The sequence below is a fragment of the Balaenoptera physalus genome (assembly GCF_965194825.1).
Source record: "Balaenoptera physalus genome assembly, chromosome: 9".
NCBI lineage: Eukaryota > Metazoa > Chordata > Mammalia > Artiodactyla > Balaenopteridae > Balaenoptera > Balaenoptera physalus.
In genome coordinates, this window is record NC_138888.1 from 26,707,536 (window position 1) to 26,734,121 (window position 26,586).

Below are 26,586 nucleotides of genomic sequence, written 5' to 3' on the forward strand. Positions count from 1 at the left end.
TCTTCTTTGCCTACTATTCTAGTGTTCTACTTTCTGTCCCTGAGTTTCTTGTTTCTTCTTTTTTCTTTCTTCCCTCCCCCTCCCTGCCCGCCTCAGCCAACCTTCCTTCCATTGAGGTTTACATCCCAGCTCTCTGAAAGAGAATTTGTTTAGGTTGGTCTGACACTGAGTGAGAAAAAAATGTCAGCTTAATTAACAGAAAACCAAACTGGCAATGGCTTGAATTAATAGGGCTTTATTTTCCCTCCTATGACAAGAGTCCAGAGGTAGGTGATTGCAGATACTGGTTCAGCCGCTCAACACTAACATCAGTATCTCAGGTTTTCTATTTTTAGCTGTTGGTTTTTCATCCTTAATCGTGTTGCCTCATGGTTGCAAGATAGCGGCTGCAGATCCAGGCATCATGTGCCTACATTTAAGGCAGGAAGATTAGAGAAGGGTCAAAGCCAGCAAGCTCTCTTGTTGCATCTGTCTCTCTCTCTCTCTCTCTCTCACACACACACACACACACACATACACACACACACACACGTGCTCACAGACTTCTGCTTAAATCTTGTTGACCAAAACTATGTCATATGACTATGCAGCTGCCAGGAAGGTTGGGAAAGTGACTATTGAGCTTTTACAGACTCTACAGTGGGAAGGAAGCAAGGAGAAAGGTTATTAGCAGTGAGTCAATGAACAATGCCTGCCACAGTCATAACCTTGCATGTAGCATTGATCTTAGGCAGTGCTCCAAAACAAGCCATCTACTAGAAGACTCTGCAGTCTATGAATAACTGCCTTTGAGTCAAGGGTTTATCTGATATGATCAGACGTCTGCGTGAGAGCTCTCCTCAAAAGGGGGCTGTGTGCAGGGCAAGAACGGATAGTACTTGGTTTGGTACCAGTATGATATCCAAACATGGCTAAATTCTCATCAGTGATTCAATTATAGCTTGATCAACCATAAGTTTAACTATACCTGCTACATTCCCACAAGCTTGCTTTGTTCACAAGCTTGCTTTGTCCAGTCATACATTTACTCAATAAATATTAATGGAATTATAGGCACTTACCCTGGTGCAGGGGATATGGCAGTGAAGAAAATAAGGAGCTTACTTTCTAGTGGAAGAGAGAGAGAGAGTGTATGCTCCAATAATCCTGTTCTTCTCTTTGTAATAACCACCACAATTTCAGTGCTTATGTGTTTGTGGATACATAATGGCTAAAACATAGTCAAGTAAGGGGCAGTGTGGAGGCAAGGGTAGAGTGTGAGAAGGTAGGGGAGTATCGGCTTTAATTTACAGAACAATCAGAATTCAGAACTAAATGCTTTAGCCACAGGGGCTTCCCTGGTGGCACAGTGGTTAGGTATCCGCCTGCCAATGCAGGGGACACAGGTTCGAGCCCTGGCCCGGGAAGATCTCACATGCCGCGGAGCAACTAAGCCCGTGCGGCACAACTACTGAGCCTGCACTCTAGAGCTTGCGCGCAAAAACTACTGAGCCCGCGTGCTGCAACTACTGAAGCCCACGTGCCTAGAGCCTGTGCTCCGCAACAAGAGAAGCCACTGCAATGAGAAGCCCTCGCACCACAACGAAGAGTAGCCCCCGCTCGCCGCAACCAGAGAAAGCCCACGCGCAGCAACAAAGACCCAATGCAGTCAAAAATAAAAATAAAAAATAAATAAATTTATTAAAAAAATAAAATAAATGCTTTAGCCACAAACTTTTCAATCTGTTTCCTTTACAGGGAAAGCGGCAGACATTTCTGCTCTAGAGAAAAAGGGAAGGAAATGCACAGTGCCAGGAGCCAAAAGTGTAGTTTGTGCTGTACACCCAGTCTCTGTTCTTATTACAACATAGTTTTAATTTCTTAAATTATTTTATTTGGCCTTTATTTAACTTCCTCTAGGACATGTTGAACGTGGCCTACAAAATGCAGCTTTGCTCCTGAGCAGCACTTCTCTTTACACTTGGTCCTGGATTTACCCACCCCATAGCCCACACTGGTTTTTTTTGGTTTTAAAAACTCACCATAGTGGGGACCAACGTATACTTGGATATTCTCTGGCCATTAGGCATTAGATGTTTACCAAGGGAACTGGCACTGTTCATTTGCCTTCTGTGTGACTATATAAGATTTATTTATTGGATTTTTAAATTATTTTACTGATCTTCCTCTTACCTCTCTGTGATCCTCCCTTCCCCCAGCTTTATTCAGGCTAATCCTCTTTTATCCTTCAGGTCCTAATGTAATTGTAACCGCCTAAAGAAAGAATTTCCTTAAGACTTAGACTAATGTCCTGTTTATGCTCCTGTAAATTCATGACTCTCCTTGATAATAGTTATAAGTTCAGTACTTATAATAGCTTAATTAACACCTGCTTAATCCCTCAGTAGACTGTAAGCTCCAATAGGGCAGGGGCCATGTTCTATCTTGCTCAGGTCTACACCTCAGTGTGTAGCAGTGTTGGATACACACAGTGGCACTCAATAATATTTAGTGAATTAATAAATATCTTTAGTCTCCAAGCGACTAGCACAGTGCCGCCGATGGATGCTGATTGTGAAGCTTTGCCCAGGACTAGGAGGTTTAGCTCCAGCCTCGCCCTGCTGCTGGGAGTGCTACCGGCAGACACCCTAGGCTGCCAGTACTCTTTGGAGAATGCCTTACTTAAAGAAACAGGCAACCCCAAATCATGTCCCCTCTCTGGGTGGTTTGTATCCAGTGACTAATCAATGCTGGGAGTTGAAGGTCCAGCCACTCGTGCCAATTCAAAGATACCTCTAGAAGGCCATCCTGGCTCCAAGGGGTCAGCTGAAGGCTTTGTTAGGATGGCATTATACATCATCTTCTCCTGCTCAATCCTGTTCCCTCCACCTCCCTTTCACAGGAATCGATCCCAAGAGCATACAAGAGCATGTCTCGCACATCAATCTCCTCCAAAAGTCTACTTCATGGGTAACCCAACCTGTGCTGTCTGCTACGAAGATATTTACTGAACTAAACTGAATATTATGTTCAATTGATTTGAATGTTATGCTCCATAAACTCCTAAACAGCAACGATCATTTCTTACTTATCCTTGCATCCTTGCAATGATTAGAAGGTGACTTTTATATAGTGAGTGCTATGATCTGAATGTTTGTGTGCCTCCAAAATTCGTATGTTGAAATTCTAACTCCCAAAAGTGATGATATTAGGTGGTGTGGCCTCTGGGAGGTGCTTGAATCATGAGGGTGGAACCCTCATGAATGGGATTAGTGCTTTATAAAAGAGAGATCCTTCCTTCTTCTGTCATGCCAGGAAACAACTAGAAGCTTGCTAGCCAGAAGAGTAGCCCTCACCCGACCATGCTGGCACTCTGATCTTGGACTTCTAGTCTCCAGACTGTGAGAAATACAATTCCGTTGTATATAAGCTACTGAGTTTGTGGTATTTTGTTATAGCAACCCAAACAGACTAAGACAGTGGACATCACAAACACATGAAACAAAATATTTCCCAAAACTTAGTCTAGTTGAGTTAAAGCCTTACTATGAAAAGTGTGGCCTTAGAGCCAGTGGCATTGGCATTCTTTGTGTATTTTGCTACAAATGCAGACTCTGACGGCCCAACCTGAATCAGAACAACTAAATCCAAACTGCATTTTGAACCCGGGTGGTTCACATTGATTTTCAGAAATACTGAGCTAAGGGATTTATTCATATAAGTAAAATTAATATTTATTCATATAAATAAATGAATATTTATTCATATAAATAAATTAATATAAATAAATCCTCTCTAGTTTGTACAGAATCTTCATAAGGCTTTTCTCTAAAATTTTTACTTAATGCTAGTGTAATCATGCCTTCTTTCATCCAACAAATACTAAATGAGTGCCAAAGATTTCAGCCCTACAAAGCTTACATTCTAGAAGGGGGAGAAAAATAAAATCAATATGCATATCATAGAGTGTGAGGGAAGGTAAGTGCCGCGAAATAAACAGTAGGGCAGTGTAAAGAGGACGGGAAGATGGGTTGCAATTTCAAATTTTTGCAGAAGGCCATGATAAGCAGAGACTTGAAGCAGGTGTGGTAGTTAGCCATGTGCACACCTGAGCACAAGCCTGGAGTGTTCTAGTAAAGGCAGAGGCCAATGCGGCTCGAGTGGAATAGGTGAGATGATGCAGAGTAATATGAGATGTGGTCAGAGAGGAAAGATCTCATGATGAGAGGCTGCTTAATAAATCGCTATTTGATATTTAATTGCTGTAAAGGTAATGCAAGCTATTTTTCCTCCAAGAATAAAGTAGTTCTTGGCCGAGCCAATTCTATTTGGGCTGTGCAAGTTTGCACAAACCATTTCACCCGCGAAACTTCGGGTTCCTCAGCTACAAATGCAGGGATTAGAGAAGGCATGTAAGGGCTCTTTCTGCCCTAAAATCTAAGTTCCCAGACGCATTGATGCCAAAGTCTTATATAAGATAAAGTAAGCATTGTGGCTGGGTTGTGGCCTAGGGCAAAGTTCTGCAAGTCCAGAACACTGCAAGAAGAGGAAGATGCATCACGGAACGTCGTGGAAACCTGAAAGAACATGACCTTTGGACCCAAGTTACTCACAAACCTGCGAGCCAAGGTCGCGAGCACAGACGCCGAGCTTCCAAAGAGGCCGCCTTCCCATTGTAGTCCTCCTCCCCTCCCAGGCTCCGCTCCCCAGGGCACCTCCGCCACCCCGCGCGTGCTAACTACCACGCGCAGGCCTGCCTCCGCGCCCCGCCTCCGCGCCCCGGCCCCGCCTCCGCGCCCCGGCCCCGCCTCCGCGCTCCGGCCCCGCCTCCCCCGCTCTGGCCCCGCCTCTCGCCCAGGCTGGCGGCCCAGTCCTGGTCGCGGCTTCGCTGTCCGCGCCCCACTTTCCCGTCCACGCTCCGCCTCCCGCTGGCGGGATGGTCTGCGGTGGAGGAAATGACGCAAGGCCTAGGCCCGAGGGCCGCGCCGGGGGCTGCCCGCAGTTCTGGGCAGCACCCGAGTCGGTCCGGAGCAGCATGGCTCTCTTCCTTTTCCTCGTCCTTATCGTGCAGGCCGGTAGCTGGGCTGAGATGGGCGCCGCGGATCAGAAGCTGTCCTCGGGTATTGTTGCTCGCGGCAGCGCCGCGACCGGGTGGGGACGGGAGGGGAGGGAGGGAACCCCACCGGCCAGGAACCCTCCCCCCCGCGGAGGAGCCGCGTCCGCATTTGTCCTCGACGCCCGCATTTGTCGTTGACGCCCGGTGGCTTCGGGTCCTAAGGGGGCGGCCGCCGGGAAGGCGACGCAGGGTTTCCGCGGTTTGCAGCCTTCACTTCCCTTTCTTTGGCCCCTTACGTGGTTACCAAAACAACAAAACACGTTCTCTTAATTAATTTTTAAATAAGTGAGTGTCCTGGTCAGCAGTTGTACACTGTGGCCACAGCTCATGACTTAAATATTCGTAAGGTAGGCCCCGAATCCTTAGAAGTTCTTTCGCCAGCTGAGAATTATGAAAAGGCAGTAAACTGCTTCTTACGTGTAAATCTGGAAGTGGTCCAGTGCGTGCACTCACGAGCCCATTTGTCAGACAGTAGGTCTCTCCGCATAGCCTAGTTCCTCGTTTATCTCCGCCTGCTTTTTGAGATTTTCCAGGAAACATGATGAGAACATGTTTTTCCTAAAGCTAGGTATAATGATAATTAAGAGCTCCAGTGAAATCAGTAGTTTTTCTGCAAAAGGGATAAACCTAGATTATCAGAAAACCGGACAGTCTTGAGTGTCTTCTCTGTGCAGGCAGTTAGCAGCTGCCTGGAAGGGGTCAGGGAGACCCAGCCTCCTTTACCCTTGGCAAACTCTGGGTCTGCACCTCTGTGTTACGACTTCCTCAGTGACATTTGTTAGATGTGCTCCATTCATATCCAGCTCTCCTTTGGCTTGCCGTTTAGAAGTCAAGCAAACAAATAGTTAAGTCATTCCTTGAAAAAGAAATTGTGCCAGGTGTTGGGAATACAAAAATGGGAGTTATTTAGTTTCTGCCTTCAAGGATCGTGATTTTATAGCTAACAGTTATCAGGCACTGTGGTAAGTTCTTATCACACCATTTCCCAAAAGTCCTATAAAGTAGGTGCTGTTGTATCTCCAAATATGGCTGAGAAACTGAGGCACAGAGAGGTCTAACCAAGTTGCTGCTATTCACTGGGGAGCTTGGCAGTTGGGTTCCAGAGTCCAAGTTCTTAACTCTGCACTCTGCCATTACCTGGGGCAAGTTAGTCATCCGCAAGGGCAGTTGCAGTCCTTTGTGATAAGAGCTTGAACTTACACATAGGTTACTGGAAAGCAGGATATGGGCGTCTGGCTCTGAGCAGGGGACTCAGGAAAGGCTTCACAAAGATGACCCCAGAGTTGGAACTGGAGTTGCAGAGAGACTTGTGTGTGCAGAGGAAGGGCTGTGAAACAGCAGGTTGAACTAGTGGAATAACTTAAGCATTTTATTGTACAGTACGTGTGTGAGGATATAAGGGGAGAAAGGGTATGTGGAGAGGTAGGAACCAATTAATGAAGTGCCTTGTCATGTGTAACAGCAAAGGACAGAAACACAGCTTTGGCTCACTTAGACAAAAAGAGGAATTTATTGGCTCAGAGAATCCAAGTGAGAGTTAAACAGAAAGGTACAGATGCCAGCTGGGCCTCAGGAAGATGAACCAGGAACTCAAAAGTGCCCAGACCCTCCATTTCTTACTACTGACTCTGAGTGTTGGCAGTCTTCTCGACTTGGCAGGAATCATGGATGTTGACAGCTTTTGGGTTTTGACATCTTGCAGCTTCCTCCACCGTAACCAGATCCTGGAAGAAGGCTCTGATTTGCCTAGCTTGGGGCAGACGCCAGCTTGCATGGGAAGCATATTGTTACAGGTGGTGGCAGTAGGAGACTTCCCAGAAGAAGAGCAATAATGTTCCTGAAAGAAGTACAGGTGCTTAGCCAGCAAAATAACAGGCTCACTCTCCCTTGCTCAAGTCAGTGGGCAGCCGTGGGGTTATTTTAAGGAGATAAATGATTTCATGCAGGATCAGATAGGCCATTTAGAAAGACCATTCATCTTACCAAATAGTTTGGCGGTAGACTCAAAGGAGGGAGGTCACTTAGGAGCCTGCTGCTTAAGTCTGGGAGGAGACCATGGGAAGAGGCAGTTTAAATGGAGAAGAAGAAATTAGAAGACAGAGTCAGCATAACTTGGTGATTCACTGGATGTGGGAAGAGAGGAAGAGGGTGACTGAAGTTCCTGGCTAGGGCAGAGCATTAAACCAAGTGCACGGCCCTTCCTTCTGAGTACAGAGCCCTCCTGAGCATGGGGCCCCTCGTGAGTACACAGTTCGTATGTCCTTGAAGCCGGCCCTGGGAGTAGGATTGCCTGCCTTCCCCCCCACAGGAAGATCTTCTGTGGCTTCTGTACTCCAGCATTTTATAAACACAGGTGTCAGCTACCTTCTTCCAGTTTGTTCTTCCACCCTGGGTATTATCTGAAGAGCATATGCTTTAGCATAGGGGCGGGGCTCTTAACTCACCTTCTCCACTTGGTTATCAACTCTTCATTCTCCAACTTTAGGTAATGCTCTGGGTGTGTTGAAATTTTTCATTATTTTCTTTGGAATCTATATGTTTTCCAGAGATTCAAAATACTTAAATCAGTGCATTTCAATTATATTTATTGAAGAGGGTATTAATAATAGTTTTTTCATTTTATTCTGATTCATGATTTGTATGGATTTTTGAAAGATCCACCTTTTGGTTCTATATAAAAGAAACCCTAAAGAATTGAAGAGAAAAATAACCCCTTTAAAGAGCTGTTTTATACAGTTTGGCAGCAATAGCGCAATTGTTGTATGAGCTAAATGGATAATTTATGGTTCCATTTTAATTGGACGAAGAATCAGAATGAAAGATGAACCAGAATTAAATGAGTTCCTGACAAGAAGGAATGAGTTTACTTGTAATTTTCTTATTAAGGGAGTGTATTTTAGATTATCCCAATACTATTCAATAGATATCCATTTCAATCATGTCCATTCTAAATAAATAATTTAATACATTGTTCAGATTTTGCAGTGCCATCATGTGATTGTGATGGTATGATAAATCAGGCAAAATTACTTGAAGCAAATGCTTGTGATGTCATCAGAAAACAATTATCTCCAGTTCCTATTATATATGGAGCTTATTTTCCCCATTTTTTATTAAACTATCATAGAAATGATGCTTAAGCAGCTTTTGTTAATTAAAACCAACAAAACTTTCCACATTGTCAAGTCTTTAAGTAGCTTCTCTAAGCCTTTTTTCTCTTTTTGGTAAATATTACCTCCCGCCTAGGATGGTTTTGGTGCTTAACTGAGATAATGCGTAACAAAGTTGAGCTCGTAGCTTGTCGTGTAGTAAATGTTTAATATATGTTGGTGACTATCATTCAATTATGTGCATCATTATTTTCACAAATATATTTTTAAATATTAAATTGTTTTAGTTATGAATGAGAAATTGTATCAGCTTTTAAAAAAACAAACTCATCCAGATTAATATGAGAAATTTAAAGTAAGCTCAGCAGCTAACTCCTTCCACCTATTTCCTGTTCTTCATAGACTGAAAAGGCCTCTTTAGTTTTTTCAGTTCCTAAACTATTTCTCAACTTAGAATGCATTAGTCCAAAAGGGAATTAGTCTTGAGAAATGACTTCTCTCGGGGACTAGGCGGATCTGGTTCAATTAGAATTTATTGGCCTGCCAAGCAAACCCAGCTAATGAAACTGAATAAACAGGAACAATAATAGAACCCTGCATTTCAGATCAGAAAAGTGGCTGGGAAGAAATTTTTTGGATAAGCCCTAACTTGGTGATTTGAGTGAAAGATCTGGGGGGATTTTAGTTAATTATGGGTTCAGTGTAAGCCACTATTTGATATGCCCATCTCTTAAAAAAAAAGAAAGGAGGAAAAGTATTTCATTCACATCAGTTGCATTACTTCTGGACCCCACATTTTAAGAAAGAGAGAGTGAGTGGTAAAACGTGAAGACAGTCAGGAGGAGGAGAAGACTGCTGGGATACTAGGGGTGTTGACCCGGCTAAGGAGCTATCATATGGAAGGTGAAATAGTCCTGAAATATTTTAGATGTCCTCACTTGAACCCTTAGTTCTGGTACTCTTTTTCTGAAGGTACAAGGAAATAACAGAAGGAAGTAGAAAAAGGACCGTTTTTCCATTAGTTTCACGAAGTGATGGATATGATTCATTTCAAAGCCCCAAAATATTGATATGTTTCAGTTTTAAAACTTTCATGAATGCTTGAAACACCATGTGCAAGAATTCTTAAATGTCTTTATTCATCTTAAGTCTAGAGGACGCTGCTACTTGCTAAGAGAAAAAGTTGGAAAGCATTAAGAAAAAGTTATTTTATCAGCACTATAAAACCATTCAGTAGATAGATCATAATCATAAATATATCTGAAAAAAATGCCAAAGTCCGGATTTGATGTTTTTCACTTTTTCTGCCTGGATTTCTCATGCCATTTCTCATTTTGCAGTGTAAGAAGAGACCTTTGTGAAAACGTCCATGGCCCTTCATCTTTAACACGAGGAAGTTGTTAGCTCTTTTCTCTGAGAGTTGCTTATTCAGTAAAGGGTCTGGATGCTTTAATTTAGAGTGTTTGTTTTTGAGTTGTAGTGTCAGATGACCTAGAATCCTCCAAAACGATTTAATTACTGGGCCGTGTATCCTTACTTCTTTATGCTTCTCAGTTTGTCCTTCCCATAGAGAGGTTGGTGAGCAGATAGTCACATGGTGTCTACAGAGTACAGAGCTCTGTTTGGCCTTATATGTACACATCTTTTATTTAGTCTTCGAAAGCTATTGTGTAAAAATCGGTGAACTACTGTGGCTGTGCCTCTTCCAGTAGAGGCACAGATACTTTTGGTGGTTATGGGGTGGAGCACAGGAGGCAGCCCATGCTTCTGTCACCGTCCATGCAGAGGAAACCTGGAAATGTCTGTAGCTGTTTGCTTCCCCTTCTGCTGCCTTCCCCGGTAATTATTACAGAGCTGTTCTGGCTGCTGCTTTGGGGGCTTCCGTGACATCTCCATTGCCGCATCCAGCGGCACTGCTTCACCACTTGCTGATCTTCATATGTCTTTTCTGTTCTATACCTTGGTCTTTTTTCATATTTATCACCAGGAAGCAGTTAGTTGTAACCAGAACTCTCCTTTTTGTCTGCATTGTGCTTAAAACGTTATGAAGAGTGATTCTTCTTTCCTTTGTTTGGTTTTGTTTAATTCTCAGCTGCTAGTTCCTAGAGGAGTTCTGGGAAGCAGATCTTCAAAGAGCTAAAGTGTACTCTGGGTAGGATGCAGATATAATGCTCCAAATAGCTCTGAACCCATTTCCAAAAACAACATGTGTTACAGAAAACTGTCGGCATTTTTAAGAGATAGGGAAATCTGCAAGCTTATTCTACTTCATGAAATACTCTAGTAGGATCTTTTCTTTAACTGCACACTCTCTTGCTATTTCTACATACATTTTTATTGACATAGGGTAAATTTTTTATGAATAGAAGTTTGCTGTAAGCCTCAATTATTTATCTGAATATGTAGCCATGTAAACTTTAGGTTATAAAATTCTGAAACTTAAGAAAACGAGTTACTCATGTCAATTTATCATGAGATTTTAGCAAAGATGACAAAGGCAGATGTTTAATAACCGCATGGTTTCTCTTCTGGTAGCGTTAAAACCACAGGTTACATCCTTTGGTGTCAATATTCAAAAGTTTCTCCTAATAATCTAGTAGTAATTTCTATTTGCTGGTTCCATTGAAACCTCTTCTACCACCTGTCTTGATTGCTTTGGAAGCTGTGGTTTAAGTCCTTATCCTAGTCTAACCATGTCAAGCTTTCACTTAAATTATGGGAAATATCACCTGACTCACACGAAAAACTAATCTAATGTAGCACAAGTCTACTGCTGTTTGTATTTTATAATGTATGATTCAGTAACCTCTTAAATTTAAATGCACTTTATTTGATATTCTAGAATACAGATTGATTTCTGTATGCCTTTTCCTCAAATGCAGAAATTAATCTCAGATTGAGTACATACAGTTAAAATGTCATTCCTATTGGGAATAATTTTTTTAAAGGGGGCTTAAAAGGAAGTGAAGAACTTCACTGGAAATGAGAAAGAGGATCCTTGTTACACAGTAGCAGGAAGCTTAGCAACACCATCACCTTCAGTAGCAGGGAAAGCAGGAAATGTGCCTGGTGAGCCCAGTGGCCTAGTGAAGGAGGTTTCCAAGCAGATTGAAGGTGCCATGTGGTTTCTTCTTGTTTCTTGTAAAATATAAGATTAGAGAGAGTAATCAAGGGAAGGACTGTTAAACAAAAAGAAACCAGGACCTGATGGTTTGCAAATTCTCAGCCACGAGAGAAGCAAAAGATGCTAAAATTAAGAAATGGCTTCTGAGGGAAGTTCTGATTCATTATGAGTTTGCTTAACATCAGGTACCTCTCTTTTTCATCTAGTTGCAAAATTATATTTGTATGTGTGATTATTATTTGATATCAATGTTGAATTGAACCTGGAGGGGGGTGCCTTAATTTCCTCCTCAACCATAGAATGTAAGCTGTTTGAGATGGTTGTTTCTGAAGTTGAGGTGTGAACACACCATAGGAAAAGGAACCCTGTTAAGGAGGCCTTAGCCTACCCTGCTGTGTATGGCCATGGGAACTCCACCAAAACCAGGGCTAAATCTGGCAAGACCAGTGCTTCCTGACTCACCTGCAAGGAAATTGCTTAGAGAACCAAAGATGATAAGTACCAGCAGCCATCAACAGTATTCCAGAAAGAAAGAGTAAGTAGAAAAATGGTAGATGTCTGATCACTGGCTGCAGATCAAAGGGCATGTTGTACCTACTGAGTACTTGAATCTGAGACATCCTTCCAGCTTCATAATCTCAACCTTTAGGCACAAATTGTTTTGCTGCTTTGGTGAGTCATATGGAAGTTAGACATTTCAACAGTAACCAAAGCTATTCGCTGAGCGGGAAACATAAAATGTACTGGTTTATCAAAAAAATTCTGTTTTATTTAATTTATCTATTTATTTATTTTTTTTATTGAAGTATAATTTACAATATTATATTAGCTTCAAGTGTATAGCATAGTGATTCAGTATTTTTATAGATTATACTCCATTTAAAGTTATTATAGAATATTGGCTATATTCCTTGTGTTGTACAGTATACTCTTGTAGCTTATTTATTTTAGACATAGTTTATGCCTCTTAATCCCCTACTCCTATCTTGCCCCCCCCCCCCCACTGGTAATCACTGGTTTGTTCTCTATATCTGTGAGCCTGTTTCTGTTTTGTTACAGTCTGCCATTTGTTCTTAGATTGCACATATAAGTGATAACATATAGTATTTGTCTTTCTCTGACTCATTTCACTAATACCGTCTAGGTCCATCCATGTTGTTGCAAATGGCAAAATTTCATTCGTTCTTTTTATGACTGAGTGGTATTCCATTGTGTATATATACACCATATCTTCTTTATCCATTTATCCATTGATGGGCACGTGAGTTACTTCCGTATCGTGGCTATTGTAAATAATGCTGCTATGAACATTGGGGTGCATGTATCTTTTCAAGTTAGTGTTTTCGTTTTCTTCAGATATATACCGAGGAGTGGAATTGTTGGGTCATATGGTAGCTCTATTTTTAGTTTTTTGAGGAACCTTCTTACTGTTCTCCACAGTGGCTGCACCCATTTACATTCCCACCAACAGTGCAAGAGGCTTCCCTTTTCTGCACACCCTCTGCAGCATTTATTGTTTATAGATTTTTTGATGATGGCCATTCTGACTGGTGTGAGATGATTTCTTATTGCATTCTGTTTTTAAATTAGTTTTTCCTCCTAAATAAAAAAGATTCCTAAAATTATAATAAAGCAGGGTTTCTCAGTGTTTGGCACTGATGGCATTTTGGACTGCCAAAATGTGGAAAGCTATCCTGTGCATTATCGGATATCAGCAGCATCCCTAGTCTCTATCCTTTAGAGGCCGGTAGCACCCCACCACTAACAGCCAGTTAGGAGAACCAAAAATGTCTCCAACAGTGCCAGCTGTCCATGGGGGACAAAATCACCCCTTGTGGAAAACCACTGATGTAAAGGAAAAAATAATCAGAAAAAAGGGAAAAAATGGCAGTAGAATCTAATTGTCCTTTAGTCCATATAACTCTTGATCCATGTTCTGCTTTGAAACGATAATACAGGTGCTAAATAGTTGTAAATTAAGACAATGTACCAGTTCGGGTTCAAATATTGGATTTTTTATTTTGGGAAAAAATATAGTAGGTGTTTTCTTCAACAGTAAGCAAATATCCTATGTGTGTGAAATTAACACCTCACTTGACAGGTGAGGAATTCTGAAGTAACTCTTTAGTAGTATAGCAAGGAAAGAACCCAGATTTCTTAATAGCCAACCCAGGGAATATTTTTCTTATTAGAGCAGTCTACTAGGTGTAAACATAAGTGATCATCATTATCATCTGGGATACTTCAAAAAAGTATAAACTTTTGGCTGTCTTTGAATTTTTTAGGATGATAAGTTATGTTTGGAAGCCACTGCACCTGACCACATTGCTATTCATTTATTTATTTTAGTTGTATAAGCACATCATGTTTAGTGGAGGTTTCCAGATAGATAGGATTGAATAAGCTTAAATTTCGGGTCATATTGCTAACTCTGTCTATACCTTCATGTTCATTCATGAAGAAGGGAAGGAAAGGAGGGAAAGAAAGGGAGAGAGAGAGGAAGGGAGGAGATGTGTGTGTGTTCAGTGTTTTAAGGGGTGGTGAACAGTAACCTTTTACACTGAGCAGGGGAAAAAAATAGCTGCTTTTAGTAACTAGATTATGGTCATTGTAGTGTTTGATTATAAGATGTTAAAATGACTTCTGCCTATTCTCTTGTGTAACACTTTCATGTCTTATCAACAAACATTTTCTAAATTGGTTTAAAAGAGCAAAAGCAGGAAGAAATACAGGGTATGTTTTGAAAAAAGCCCTGCACACCTCAGAGAGCAAAATGTTGATGAAACTGGAATGCCTGATGGCTCCGTCAGGCAATTGTTAGGCATCTATTGCTGTGCTAGAGAAAAGGTAGTAAAAGTGTGTAATAGTACTGGCTGGAGGGTTGAGAGCCCAGGTAGTATTTTAGAGTGAAATTGACCATCCCTCTTGTAGCCAGTTCCTCTCTAGACATTGAATACAGTCTGTGGTATCAAATATAGAAAATTCTAGTGATTGAATGAATTGAGGATTATTATTGCAACAGGCAGTGCAGTTATTTATAAAAACTCCTCAAACATTCTAGGAATTTATTGCTCATACTATATTTGTGTTCCCCTTGCATTACAGTGTTGTTTCAGTAATTTAAAATGAATCCAAACACTTCTATACATTTTTAAATAAAATTAATTTTTAGAAATACCTTAATTTAAATAAATTTATTATCTATTCTGGTGAATTCTTTTCTTCAAGTACATATTTGGCTAATTTGGCTTCTTATATTGAGGTTTTCTAATGTTAATGTTAGCTTCTTACATCCATCCATCTTACAGTGCCGACACCAACCAATCTTAGGATTGAGGCCTATAACTTGAATACTGTTCTATTTTGGGATTACCCAATTATGCCGCGGAGCCCTGTGTTTACCGTACAGGTGATGACCTATAGGTGAGTGTCACTCTTTTATCTTTTTCATTCTGTTTTTGCCCAGGTCCTTTCACGTTTCATGACTTGTTTACTTCCATCATTGTTCCTTCCCATGTGGCAGTACTTCCTGAACTGCTTATAGACTTCCAGAAGTAATAAGGATGCAAATTAGTTCTTTTCAGAATACTTCCTGCCATTTAGTTCTTCTTCCTGTCAGAATTGACCTAGAGGAGTATCACTAACTTCTGACATTTTAAGGCATGACAAATAAAGGTTACAGTTCTGTATTAAAAACAGGGAAGTCCTCTTACTTCCTATAGTGTATGTACTGTCGAATAGAAAGAAAAATTTCAAAAAATTTTTGACAAGTGTTAGGAGTGATTGTAATATGTTGGATTCTGTAATTAAGTAATGACTCAATGAAATCGATTTGTTTAAAGAACAGATTTTTAAAAATTACATGTGGAATGTGGTTTGTACAGGTCTTATTTTGAATTGAGCCTCTTCATTGTAAATGAATTTACTATAGACCTTCTAACCAAAGAGTAAAGGTTTCCTACTTTGTCTAGCTTCTCCATCCTATTCTTACTCAACTCTTTCTACCAGCTCCATGCTATGAATGAAAAGCAAAGCACAGACAGAGATGGTTCAAGTTTATGTATTAACAATAAAAGTTACCTTTGTGTTTCTTTGTTCTTCTTCATTTTAGGGACGGGCAGTGGATTGATGCCTGCAATACCTCCCATCATTCTTGTAATATCTTTTCCATAATTGATGATCCGTCAAGCCCTCTCTGGGCTAGAGTGAAAGCTAGGCTTGGACAAGAGGAGTCCGTCTATGCACAGTCAAGAGAATTTATTTTATGCAAAGAAGGTGAGTGGAATGTATACATGTCTAAATTTTAATCTTATGCATGTCCTCTGTATATATTTGCTTTTATAAACAGTTGCTAAAAATTATCAGAATGCCCCAGAAACATTTGGAGGAATTTAGGGAGTTCCTGTCTTCTCTTCTCCCAAGCCCCACAAAATAGGGCTAAGAGGCTCCCCTCGCTTTGTCCCTGCTAAGCTGTGCCACCTCCACCCCATGCACGTGCGGGTCTGGACTCTGCACCCCTTCCCCTCTCTGTCCTCTGTCACTCCTCCCTTAGTCGCGTTCACTGAGGACTGTGAGAGCTGCTCTCCGTCTTCCCCTCTACCTTAAGTCCTCAAGGCCTGTGGGAATTTTAATACCAATTTAATACATTAAAAAGTTTAGAGTTCCATAATCGCCTTCATCCTAGTTCAGCTTCAGCCCCCACCTTGGTTCTGCTCCTTCTTTTTGGATCGTGCCTACTTTGTCTCTTCTACAGGCCCCTCCTCTACTTGCCCTTGAAGTAGTTTTCTTCCCCAGAGTCCATGCTTTTGTCACCTGATAATTATACCCTCTATATGTCAGATTTTTCCCACACAGATTTATCAAGGGCATACTATGTGCCAGAAAGTATGCTAGTTCCTGAGGATACATTGGTGAGTAAAAACAGACCTGCCTGGCGCACAGTAGGTGTGCAATGAATACGTGAAGAATAGATAAATGGTTCACCTACAAGGTTCCAGACATCAAAGACATATAGTAAATATTTGTGGAATCAGTGAATATCTAGTTCTGATTTTCATAATAAAAATTGAATGTATTTAGCAAACTTTTATAGAGCCTTCATTCCAGATATCCATAGGCATTGGAAATACAAAGAGTTTCAGTGAAGATTCAAAGATAACTAAAAATGCCTTTTCTGAAACGTTTTTGAGAGAACATTTTCTGTTTTCTGTTTAATGTTTTTTAATCTACAGAAGCAAAGATAAAGGAAAAATAACTTCATAGAGCTTCTATTATGTCAAGGCTTTTTACCAAGATTCACTAAGGACAGTTAAAATATCTTCTAGGTATCTGTGGAATGATTTAAATGTGGTCCTGCTTTAGAACAACAAGAACAAAAAGAGTAGGTTGATTGATTGAGTTTTGGTAGTGATACGTAATACACTGAATTTCCAAGGCTGGTACAAATTCTACTCCTTTTTTGTCCCCTCAGGGAAAATTGGACCACCTAAACTGGGTATCAGAAAGAAGGAAGACCAAATCATTGTTGATATATTTCACCCTTTAATTACGGTAAATGAAAACGAACCAGAAGCCATATATGATGATGAAAATACTTGTTATACATTCACGTACAATGTGTTTGTGAGAATAAATGGAAGTGAGGTATGTTTCTGTTTCATCTTTTTCAAAATGGAAATTTTTCTGTTGCTAGCATAAGTTGTTTCTATATGTGGTGTAATGAAAGTGGAATGTTCATGAATATTCAGGCAAGACTCATGGATCATAAGTTTTACTAAGAAAAAAGAAATATATGAATGCTGCTGAAGGGAATCAGTACTGGCGGTAATCTTTAACACTGGCCATGTGAAAACATTTTAAGTTTTTCTTTGCCTCTTTTAACAGCATGGTCCTAATCTAGGATATTAACCTGTGTTTTTCCATTTCTCCACTGGTAAGATGAGGATAGTTTTAATCTTTTCTTCCTCATCGGTAGTTATGTAGTGATGTGAAATAATATGAAGCTCTAATTGGAATCTTTGTTTTTGAAAGAAAACACTAACAGTACTACTGTGGGATATGATTACATTCTAGCACTGGTGTGCAGACGACACTTTGACTAGACTTTTTCTGTTCCAACCATTCTCCACAGCACTGCCATTCCTTTATTTAACAATATTTGTTAAGCACATGCCCGGTGCCTTCTAGGCACCAGGAGATAGCAGTGAACAGTACAGACAAAAAAACTCCAGTGATAAGTACTGTGGAGAACAACAAAGCAGAGAAGAGGGCTGGGCAGTAGTGATTTTCAGCAGGGTGGCCAGGCCTCACTGGGAAGTGTTAACTGGAGCCAGGGCTGGAGGAGGTTAGGAGGTGAACTCTGTGGATGTATGTGGGAAGAGGGCATCAGGCAGAGCCTGGCAATAGCGCCCAGGCATGTGAAGGGAGCAGCAAGGCTGGCTAGAGCGCGGGGGCAGATGAGGTCGGAGAGTTCACTAGGTGCCACTTCTCTAACGGCTTTGGAGGGATTTGACTCTTATTCGCAGTGAGACATTGTGCCTCTGGAAAGATTTAAGCAGAAAAATGACATCTGATATAGGTTTTAAAACATCACTTTGGTTGGTAGCTGAGATGTCTTTCTAAAGTGCAAATCTGACCATATTACTTCACTGCTTAAAACTCTTTAACAAATCCCCATCAGCTACAAAATAAAATATCTAAATCCTCTTCCATGTCATGGCCTGCAAGGCCTTCATGATTTGGCCTCTTGCATCATTTCCAGCTACCTGTCTCCCCATTCCTTCCACCTTCATTTTCATTTGTGCTTTGGTGAACTGCTTGTTGTTCGTAGTTTCCTGCAGGTACACTGCTCTTTCACAGAATGCCCTTCTCCACCTTTTCTACTTTGGAAAATTTCTACTCATTCTTCAGTATTCAGCTGGCATATCATCTCTCCTTCGAAATCTTTTCTGACAAGGTGGACTGTTTCCTCTTCTCTGGTCTGGTTATTCCTTGTTCCATAGAGTGGTCCTCTTGGAATACTTGTTACTCTTACATTTCTTTCTTATCTCTCTTCCACACTCTATCATAAGTTATTTGAGGTCAGGCACCACTGCCCTACCTTTGTGTTCTCAGGCCGTAGCACAGTGATCCGTGCACTGTGGCTGGTTGAATGAATGATCAACTCCCAGAGATTGCTTCAATCCCTTCTGTGTATCACTGCCAAGAGATAAAGCCTTTGCATAATACCTATGTTGTTCTTACCATGAGATGCTTTTCTCTCTCACCAGCTAAGTTTCTAGCACTAGAGGAACAGGACTAATGAACATTTGTTGGTTTGACAACTAAGAGTGAACATTACTGCTATTTGAATTTTAAATTCATAATCTCTATTTTAAATTTTTAAATTTATTATCTCTATAAAGAACATTTTAATGGATATATAGCACCATGCCATGTTGAAGTAACAAATTGACTTATTGTTTGATATCAACACTATTTTCAGACATGTTCAACATTCATCATATTGAATGATTGATTTTTTTCTTTCCAAATTAAAAGGAGTCATGCATTTTCATTGTTGTTTTTTCCTCTTTCCAGACCACAGATAAAATGTACATAAAGAAAGAAGATGATTGTAACGAGACTCAGTGCTTCTTAAGTATTCCTGTGTCCTCGCTGAATTCTGAGTACTGTGTTTCCGCAGAAGGAGTCTCAGAAATGTGGGCTGTTACAACTGAGAAGTCAGAAGAACTTTGTATTACCGTTTTTGATAATAACAGCACAGGAGGTAAGTTCTTGCCATTTTTTCCTAAATATAGGGAGTGATCACTAAAATAGGGTAATGTAAAAAGAGGCAATTTGTAATTTCAATAAATCTCTGCTCTTTTAAAAAATACTCAGTAGTTCCATTCTTCAGAGAAGTTCAAAATTAAAAATAAGGCCATTTTTCAGGCATTAAGAGATACAAAGCAACCAATTTAGAAAGCCATGTGATGACCTTTTGACCCAGGAAAGAAAAAATATAACAAAAACATAAAACCATGTACATAAATGTCTGCATTTCAGGATTATGCATAATGATATAAGTCAATTTATTACTCCAATATAACAAGTTGTTATGTATCCATTAAAATGTTCTTTATGAGGACAGTAAGTTTAAAAACTAAAAGCAGCAATGTTCATTGACTAAAATTGTGGCATATGTGAACTGGACAAGCACTGGAAATTAGCATCCAAAAATAAATATAGATAGCTTTAAATGTGGATTGTAGGTCAATTGTATAACACATTTTAAAATCATTATTTTTATTTTATTATTTCTTGTGTGTGTGAGGGGGATACATATGATAGAACTTCAGAACTGGCATTCTCATTTGGCAGGTACCTTAACAAAAATTTGGACTTTTTTTTCCATGGTATGAAATTTAAATGTTCATTATAGATAATTTATGAAATATAAAAAGCCAGAAGGAAACAAAATGATCTGTAGTTCTAAATTACAGACACTCAGTTGCTCACAGTTTGGTGGTTTTTTCCCATCCTGTTTTTTCTTTTGCTCTGTAGCCTTGATCATATTATGTAGTATATGTAACTTTGTATACTGCTCTAAGCATATGCTATAAATATTTTTCCGTGTTATTTTACATACTTTATTAATATTATTTTTAATAGCTCTAGGACATTTTATTATGAAGATCATATTTATTTAATGTTCCTTTATTTTTGGACTTTTGATTACTTGTAGATTTTTCTCTATGATAAATCATGCTTTGGTGATTGTCTTTGGGTGTATATATAATTTTTTTGATTGCTCAGATGTTTTTAGAACATATTTTCTAGGTTAAAAAAGTGTACAAAAAATAACACCGTACAAATTTCTTTTTGAAGAATGGAAATCTAGGCTGAAGAATCAGACCAAACACCTAAAATTAATACTAATAAGTTTTAGGCCATTATATGAGGGTTTCAAATAGGTGACTTAAAATAATGCAGTGCATTTAATACCAGTTTGTGTTATACTATTTGGAGTAAGAAAATCCTAATTCATGCATAAAATTTGAAATAATGCAAATGCCCCAGATTTATTTAAAAAAAAAAAATCCTGAGTTACAAACTGGGCTGATATTGTGTCCACATGATGGCGCCATCGTGGCTCATACGCAGCATTCCCTACCTGCCTGCTCAGTGCTTCTAAGCAACGTGCCAGTGTTGCTTATGGGGTTATTTTATCTTTTCCTATTGTAATAACTTTTTTCACCTCCTGTAACAGGTGTGATAGAGGCATTTATTTGAGTAACTTCCAGAGTCATTATTAGAATAGAAATTAAAGGTAATAAAATGCTATGAAGGAGGGAAAACACCACCACAATATGTAGAGTACTGTTAATTTGTTTTGTTTGTTTGTTTGTTTTTGGATTTGTTTGGTTTTCTTTTTTGGCCGTACCACACGGCATATGGGATCTTAGTTCCCCGACCAGGGATCGAACCCACGCCTCACCCCTCTGCAGTGGAAGCACGGAGTCTTAACCACTGGACCACCAGGGAAGTCCCGAGTACTGTTAATCTGGAAGAGAGGACTATGGAAAAAAAAATATTGAAAATTGTGCTGTGAAAATAAAAAGCAGCATTAGAGAAAAATATACAACCGTGATTATAGATGTTTGTGCTCTGAAACGGATCGTCCCAATTTTATATTATTCGTTGTATCTGGTTTTCATTCAGTGGGAATTTATTCCTGTTCAACTTTCCTGTGTGCGTGTGTGTGTGTGTGTGTGTGTGTACACATCTGTGTATTTTTATAAGTTTTTGTAATCTTTAACAATTTAAGAATTCAGAAGGGTGGGACTAAATTATTTTAAGAGTTAGAGACATTGCCAGAATTTATTTCTAAAGAGATACATTTAAAATTTTTTTCTTTTGCCTCTTCAACTGAGAGAAAAGTGTAACTCTAGAAACACTCTGTATTTGGGGCTGTAAGGAAATTGTTATGAAAAAGTTATTTTAGCCACATCATATCATGACAGTGTAGTCACAGAAAGTTTAGAATGTCAAAGCTGGGAAGAATCATGTTGATATCCAGGACAGGTACGTAATTTTTTACTCATCTCTCCTGACTTCTGTGTCAGTGTTCTTTAAAACTCTGACCATTTAATTACCTGATATGTAAATCTGTTAAAGAATAGCACTAAGACTTTCTAACTATTTGATGGATATAGCAGTGTTCCATTGTAATTCTAATTTGTGATTTTTCCCTATTCTTAGATCCTGTTTGGATTCCAATTGTTGCTGCTTTACTACTCTTTCTAGTACTTGCCCTGGTAGCTGTATGTTGTCTCGTTAAGAAGATGAATCCATTTAAGAGAGAAAACATCATGTTACCCAAATCCTTGGTAATATATTTAAATATTTTTTCTTTAATTATATACAGTTGGCCCTTGAACAACACAGATTTGAACTGTGTGGGTCCACTTATACTTGAATTTTTTTCAATGAATATTCTGGAAATTTTTTTTGAGATTTGTGAGAATTTGAAAAAACTCTCAGACAAACCACATAGCCGAGAAATACTGAAAAATTTAAGAAAAAGTTAGGTATGTTATGAATGTATAAAATAGATGTAGATATGAATATAATATGCAGAATATGTGTGAATTGACCATTTATGTTATCGGTAAGCCTTCTGGCCAACAGCAGGCTATTAGTAGTTAAGTTTTTGGAGAGTCAAAAGTCATATGTGGATTTTTTGACTCCATAGGCGCTCAGTGCCCTTAACCCTTGTATTGCTTAAGGGTCAAATGTACACTAAAATGTTAATTTGAAATTTTTGATAATTCTTAAAATTTGTTTTTTAAAGTAGAATGATATTCAGCAGCATGTCACCTATCATAAATAACTCAATCTTCCACACATCCAAAACTACATATTTTTTACTATGCACTATGCTTTTTTATGCATGGGGAGGAGGCATAGTGAGACAGCGCTAAGGAGCTTAAAGTCTAGTGGGAAAAAAAGATAAGTATTCAGTGGTTGTCCGGTGCGGTAGGTTCAAAGATAGACGTTTATATACATGCCAGTGAGGACTTCTTTTCTTCTACCTTTGCAGGGTAGGGTTAGTCATGGCTTTTCCAGAGGCAGTGATGCCTGAACAGTCTTGAGGGACAGATAGGAGTTTACCCAGATACTACGGGACAGTGTGTGCTAAGGCCCAGTGTCAGGAAAGCGTGGCTTTTGAAAATCTGCAAATACAGAAACTCTTCATGGTGGTTAGAGGGTAGAAGGAAAGATGACCCAGCAGTGAGTCTAAACAAGAAGTGTGACATTTTAATGCCTAACATTTAAAAGTCTTTGTCTGATGAAAAGAACATTTAAAAGTATCAGAATGATAACTATTTAAATCAAATATGACAGGCAAAATATCTGTGATATGCAAAGGGCATATTTAAATTTGCTATGGAAACATTATCTTTAAGTAGAGGGGTTAAGAACTATCAATAGTAGACAATTCACCTATGAATTATAATATTCTTACTACTAGTAGTTAAGCACAAACCAACCTTGCAGTATGCTATGTTACACCCACTAGAGAAGGAAAAATAAACCTGAATATCCATTAGTACCTTGTAATAAAACTGGTATATGCTGGCAAAAAGTAATTATAGCCCCGAGGGGAAGGTAAGCATACAGTGGGTGTACAGAGTAGTAGCATCCTAAACATGCCACACTCTTAGATCTAGTAATTCCTCTCTTAAGAATTAATTCTTAAGATAATTTCATAAATAAAAAGTTGTATAGAAATATTCACTTCAGCATGTTCTATAAATGGTGAAAATTGGAACACCTTAATACTTAGTATTAGAGAAATTATTTAACCATCAGTGTAAAATTACTGAGCCCATGAAGATTAGAATTATGAAGACAAATGGTGAAATACTACGTAAAATAAGTAACTGCGCTCCCATTACAAATGTAACATGCATACATGTCGAAGGTAGTACACAAAAAGCAACATATGTTGGTGAGATAGTGACTTTCTAAAAATTCTAAAATATTGTTTTTAATCTTAATATATTTCCTTTAAAAAGAAAGAAAAGGCAACTATCAGATTCTATTACACTGTTATCCTAAATATGCCATTCAGTTGTATATTTAGTTAACCATTACCATTAGACCATTTTTCTTTTGAGGATAAGCACTTAAGTTTAATAAATTATTATTTTTAATCACTGATTTCTCTTCCCCTAGCTGTCTGTGGTAAAAAGTGCCTCTTCAGAGACAAAATCTGAATCAAAATATATATCGCCCATCACCTACCAACCAATTGCCATAGAAAATGAGCAGCTCTCTCCGGGGACAATTTCAAGCGTGTGTACTGAGGACAATCCAGGAAAAGCAGAACATGGAGAAGATCTTTCTAGTGAAACAGAGGTGGTGATCACTGAAGAAAATATTTCGGACTTGGCCCCTGGTAGCTCTCTGACCCCAGTAAAGGGAGAAAATTCTATCCGTGCAAGCAGTAACCAGTCTGAAACCTGCAGCATCACTTTAAATGCGTATCACTCCAGAAATGGTTCTGATAGTGGCCTTGTGGTATCGGACAACTGCCCTGACTCAGAATTTCCCCCAAGTAATAAAACTGAAATAAAGACAGAAGGACAAGAAGAGTCCATAACGCTGAGAAACACTACTACCTCCTTTGGTTATGACAAACCCCATGTGTTAGTGGATCTGCTTGTAGATGAAGGTGGTAAAGAGTCCTTGATTGGTTATAGACCTACAGCAGATTCCAAAGAGTTTTCGTAAGATCAACCAAGGTCACCAGCTTGGAAGGATCTGCTTTTCCTGAACAGTTTTTCTGCTTTGATTTCATGAAAAGATCACGATTTCAGAAATTGTGTCTTCTCGATATTAATCAAATGGAATGTCATGGTTTGGATAAAAGTGTAAAGAGCCTGTTTGACACTGTCACTTTTGGTCGGAAAACCGCAGAGTCTTTAAAAAAAAACAAAAACCACTGTCACGTGTGAACCTTTCCATCTAGATTTGTGAACAGTAACAGTGAACGGTCTCTAATAACCCTGCTTCCTATAACGGTAGGTGTTACCCCCAGGGTCCTTTGTAACCACTTCAAGAGACAAAATGGATTTTTTCCTTTCTGTGCCTCAGCATGGTATTTGTTTTTGGAAGTTTATGTATATAGTCTTTCCTAATACTTTCAGAAAAAACATGAATGCTTTTCAAAATTGTACTTGAATTGAAATCAATAGTGTTAATAGAGTGTGTAAATAAAAACATGTATATATTTTTTATAGAACATTGCATTTAAGGGTTTTTATAATAAAGTAACTTCAAAGTTCATTTTTGTATTCATTTATTCAGTTAACTAGAATATTTTTTATTCATTTGCTTCTTTCCATCCATTAATGTTATAGAATCATTTTCTAATTATTCATCTCTAATCTTTAAAATAGTCCTAAAAATAGCCTAGTCTTTAAAAATGGTCCTTTTATATCTGTATCTTAATATTTAGCAATCAGTGTGCAGAACACACAAGCTGTGTGTCCCAAGCTGTTTGGGGGGAAAAGCAGAGATTTAGCTGTAGAGGGTGTAGAGTGAGAAGTCTCTAGCATAAAGATGGTGGTCAGAACCACAGGAGTGGCTGAGGAAGAGCTAAGTAGCACGTGGCGTGGAGCGAGAATCCCGAACCAGAGGCAAACCAAGAGTTTATATACCACATAAAAGTTCTTGGGAATTACTAAGAGGATAGGAATTTTAAGACTCAAATGAATTAACTGACTAAAAAAAAATGTTAAATACAAATTACGTGAGTAAATTAACAAGCCATGGAAACAATATTTCTCCGCATTTAAAAGTGCAAATTGAAACGAGTTGCTGGTTTATTAGTGGGAAAAAAGTACTAGTATACTCATTTGGGGGACAGTGTCTTATGAATTGCTTTTTAAACTGATGTAAGAGTACACATAACATCCCATAAAAATCCATATCCTTTACAGAATCTCATGTCTATTGTAGGAAAATTATAAAAAATAAATTTTTAAGGCAAATGAAAAATGTAGACATTAGAATGGGAAAAAGCAAAAATATGAAAATAATGGATGTAGCCAAGGATAAGGTGATAGTTACCACTCTTCATAAGGATGGTAATAGGTATTACCACCAAATGTAAACAGAGTACCTGTTCTTTTTACCCTAGCTAATTCTGATAACAATCTTTTTCATTGCTCCCAGTCTTTGTAGAAAAAATACTTTAATGCCTTCATTTGCATTTCTTTCATAATTAGTAAAGTTGGGCATATTTTATATATTAGGTGTTTATACTTCTGTGACAACTAAAGTTGTCCTTTGTCCATTTCTTTCTGGGCTGTGTACATCTTTTTTTATTGACTGTATCCTTTGTCTACCATGAGTTACACATTTATAATTTCTTGCCTTTCACCCAAGTCTTACTACATAGATGTTTAAAACGTTTATAAAGTCAAATTCATTTTTCCTTTCATTCTTAAGAGAACTCCCTTTCCCAAGAAGATAAAAATTTTCACCCATGTTTTCTACTATTTGGGAGTCATTGTTTCATTTCTACTTTTAATTCTTTTATCTGTCTAGTTTCTTTTTTTTTCATATAAGGCATGAGACAGGGATTCAGCTTTATTATCTTGGTTTCTAGGGCTGCCATAATAATTACCACAAACTTGGGTGGCTTAAAACAACAGAAGTTTATTCCCTCACATTTCAGAGACCGGGCCAAGTTCTGTCTGACAGCTCCCTGGAAAGGTCCTTTCTTGCTTCTTACCAGCTTCTGGGGGTTGCTGGCAACACTTGGCATTCCTTGACTTGTAGATGCATTGTTCTAATCTCTGCCTCTCTTATCACATCCTTCCCTATGTGTCTCTGTGTCCAAGTCTCTCTTTATAAAAACACTAGCCATTGGATTAGGGCCCACTCTAATCCAGTAAAACCTCATTTTAATTTGATTAGATCTGCAAATAGGTTATTTGCACATAAGATCACAATCATAATTACGAAGGGTTACGACTTAACATATCTTTTTAGGACACACAATTCAAACTCATCATCTATTTTCCTCTTATAAATTACTCAGTTGTCCCAACACTACTTACTAAAACATCCAACTTTTCTGTGCTGATTTCAAATGTCAGATTTGTCATATGCTGATTCTCAGTATTCCTGGGACTGTTCATTGTTTTGTAGCCATACCACACTGTTTTAATTCTTACAGCTTTCTACTGGGGTTGTTTTAC

General features: G+C 38.9%; 1 protein-coding gene and 1 long non-coding RNA gene across 2 annotated transcripts; one reads left to right on the forward strand and one right to left on the reverse strand.

The window, feature by feature from the left end:
- Positions 1-219: 219 nt before the first annotated feature.
- Positions 220-4,817, reverse strand: LOC309666954. The gene is made up of 2 exons (XR_014267413.1): positions 4,597-4,817; positions 220-409 (listed from the first exon to the last, which is right to left on the reverse strand). It is a non-coding gene; the product is annotated as an uncharacterized lncRNA (long non-coding RNA).
- A 27-nt stretch (positions 4,818-4,844) lies between these two features.
- IFNGR1 (interferon gamma receptor 1) lies at positions 4,845-24,664 on the forward strand. Its single transcript, XM_082474771.1, has 7 exons — positions 4,845-5,099; positions 14,638-14,752; positions 15,441-15,604; positions 16,800-16,972; positions 18,908-19,097; positions 21,572-21,699; positions 23,552-24,664. Exons 1-7 carry the CDS (start codon positions 4,916-4,918, stop codon positions 24,107-24,109), a joined length of 1,512 nt encoding a protein of 503 aa, XP_082330897.1. The 5' UTR covers positions 4,845-4,915; the 3' UTR covers positions 24,110-24,664.
- The last annotated feature ends 1,922 nt before the right edge of the window (positions 24,665-26,586 follow it).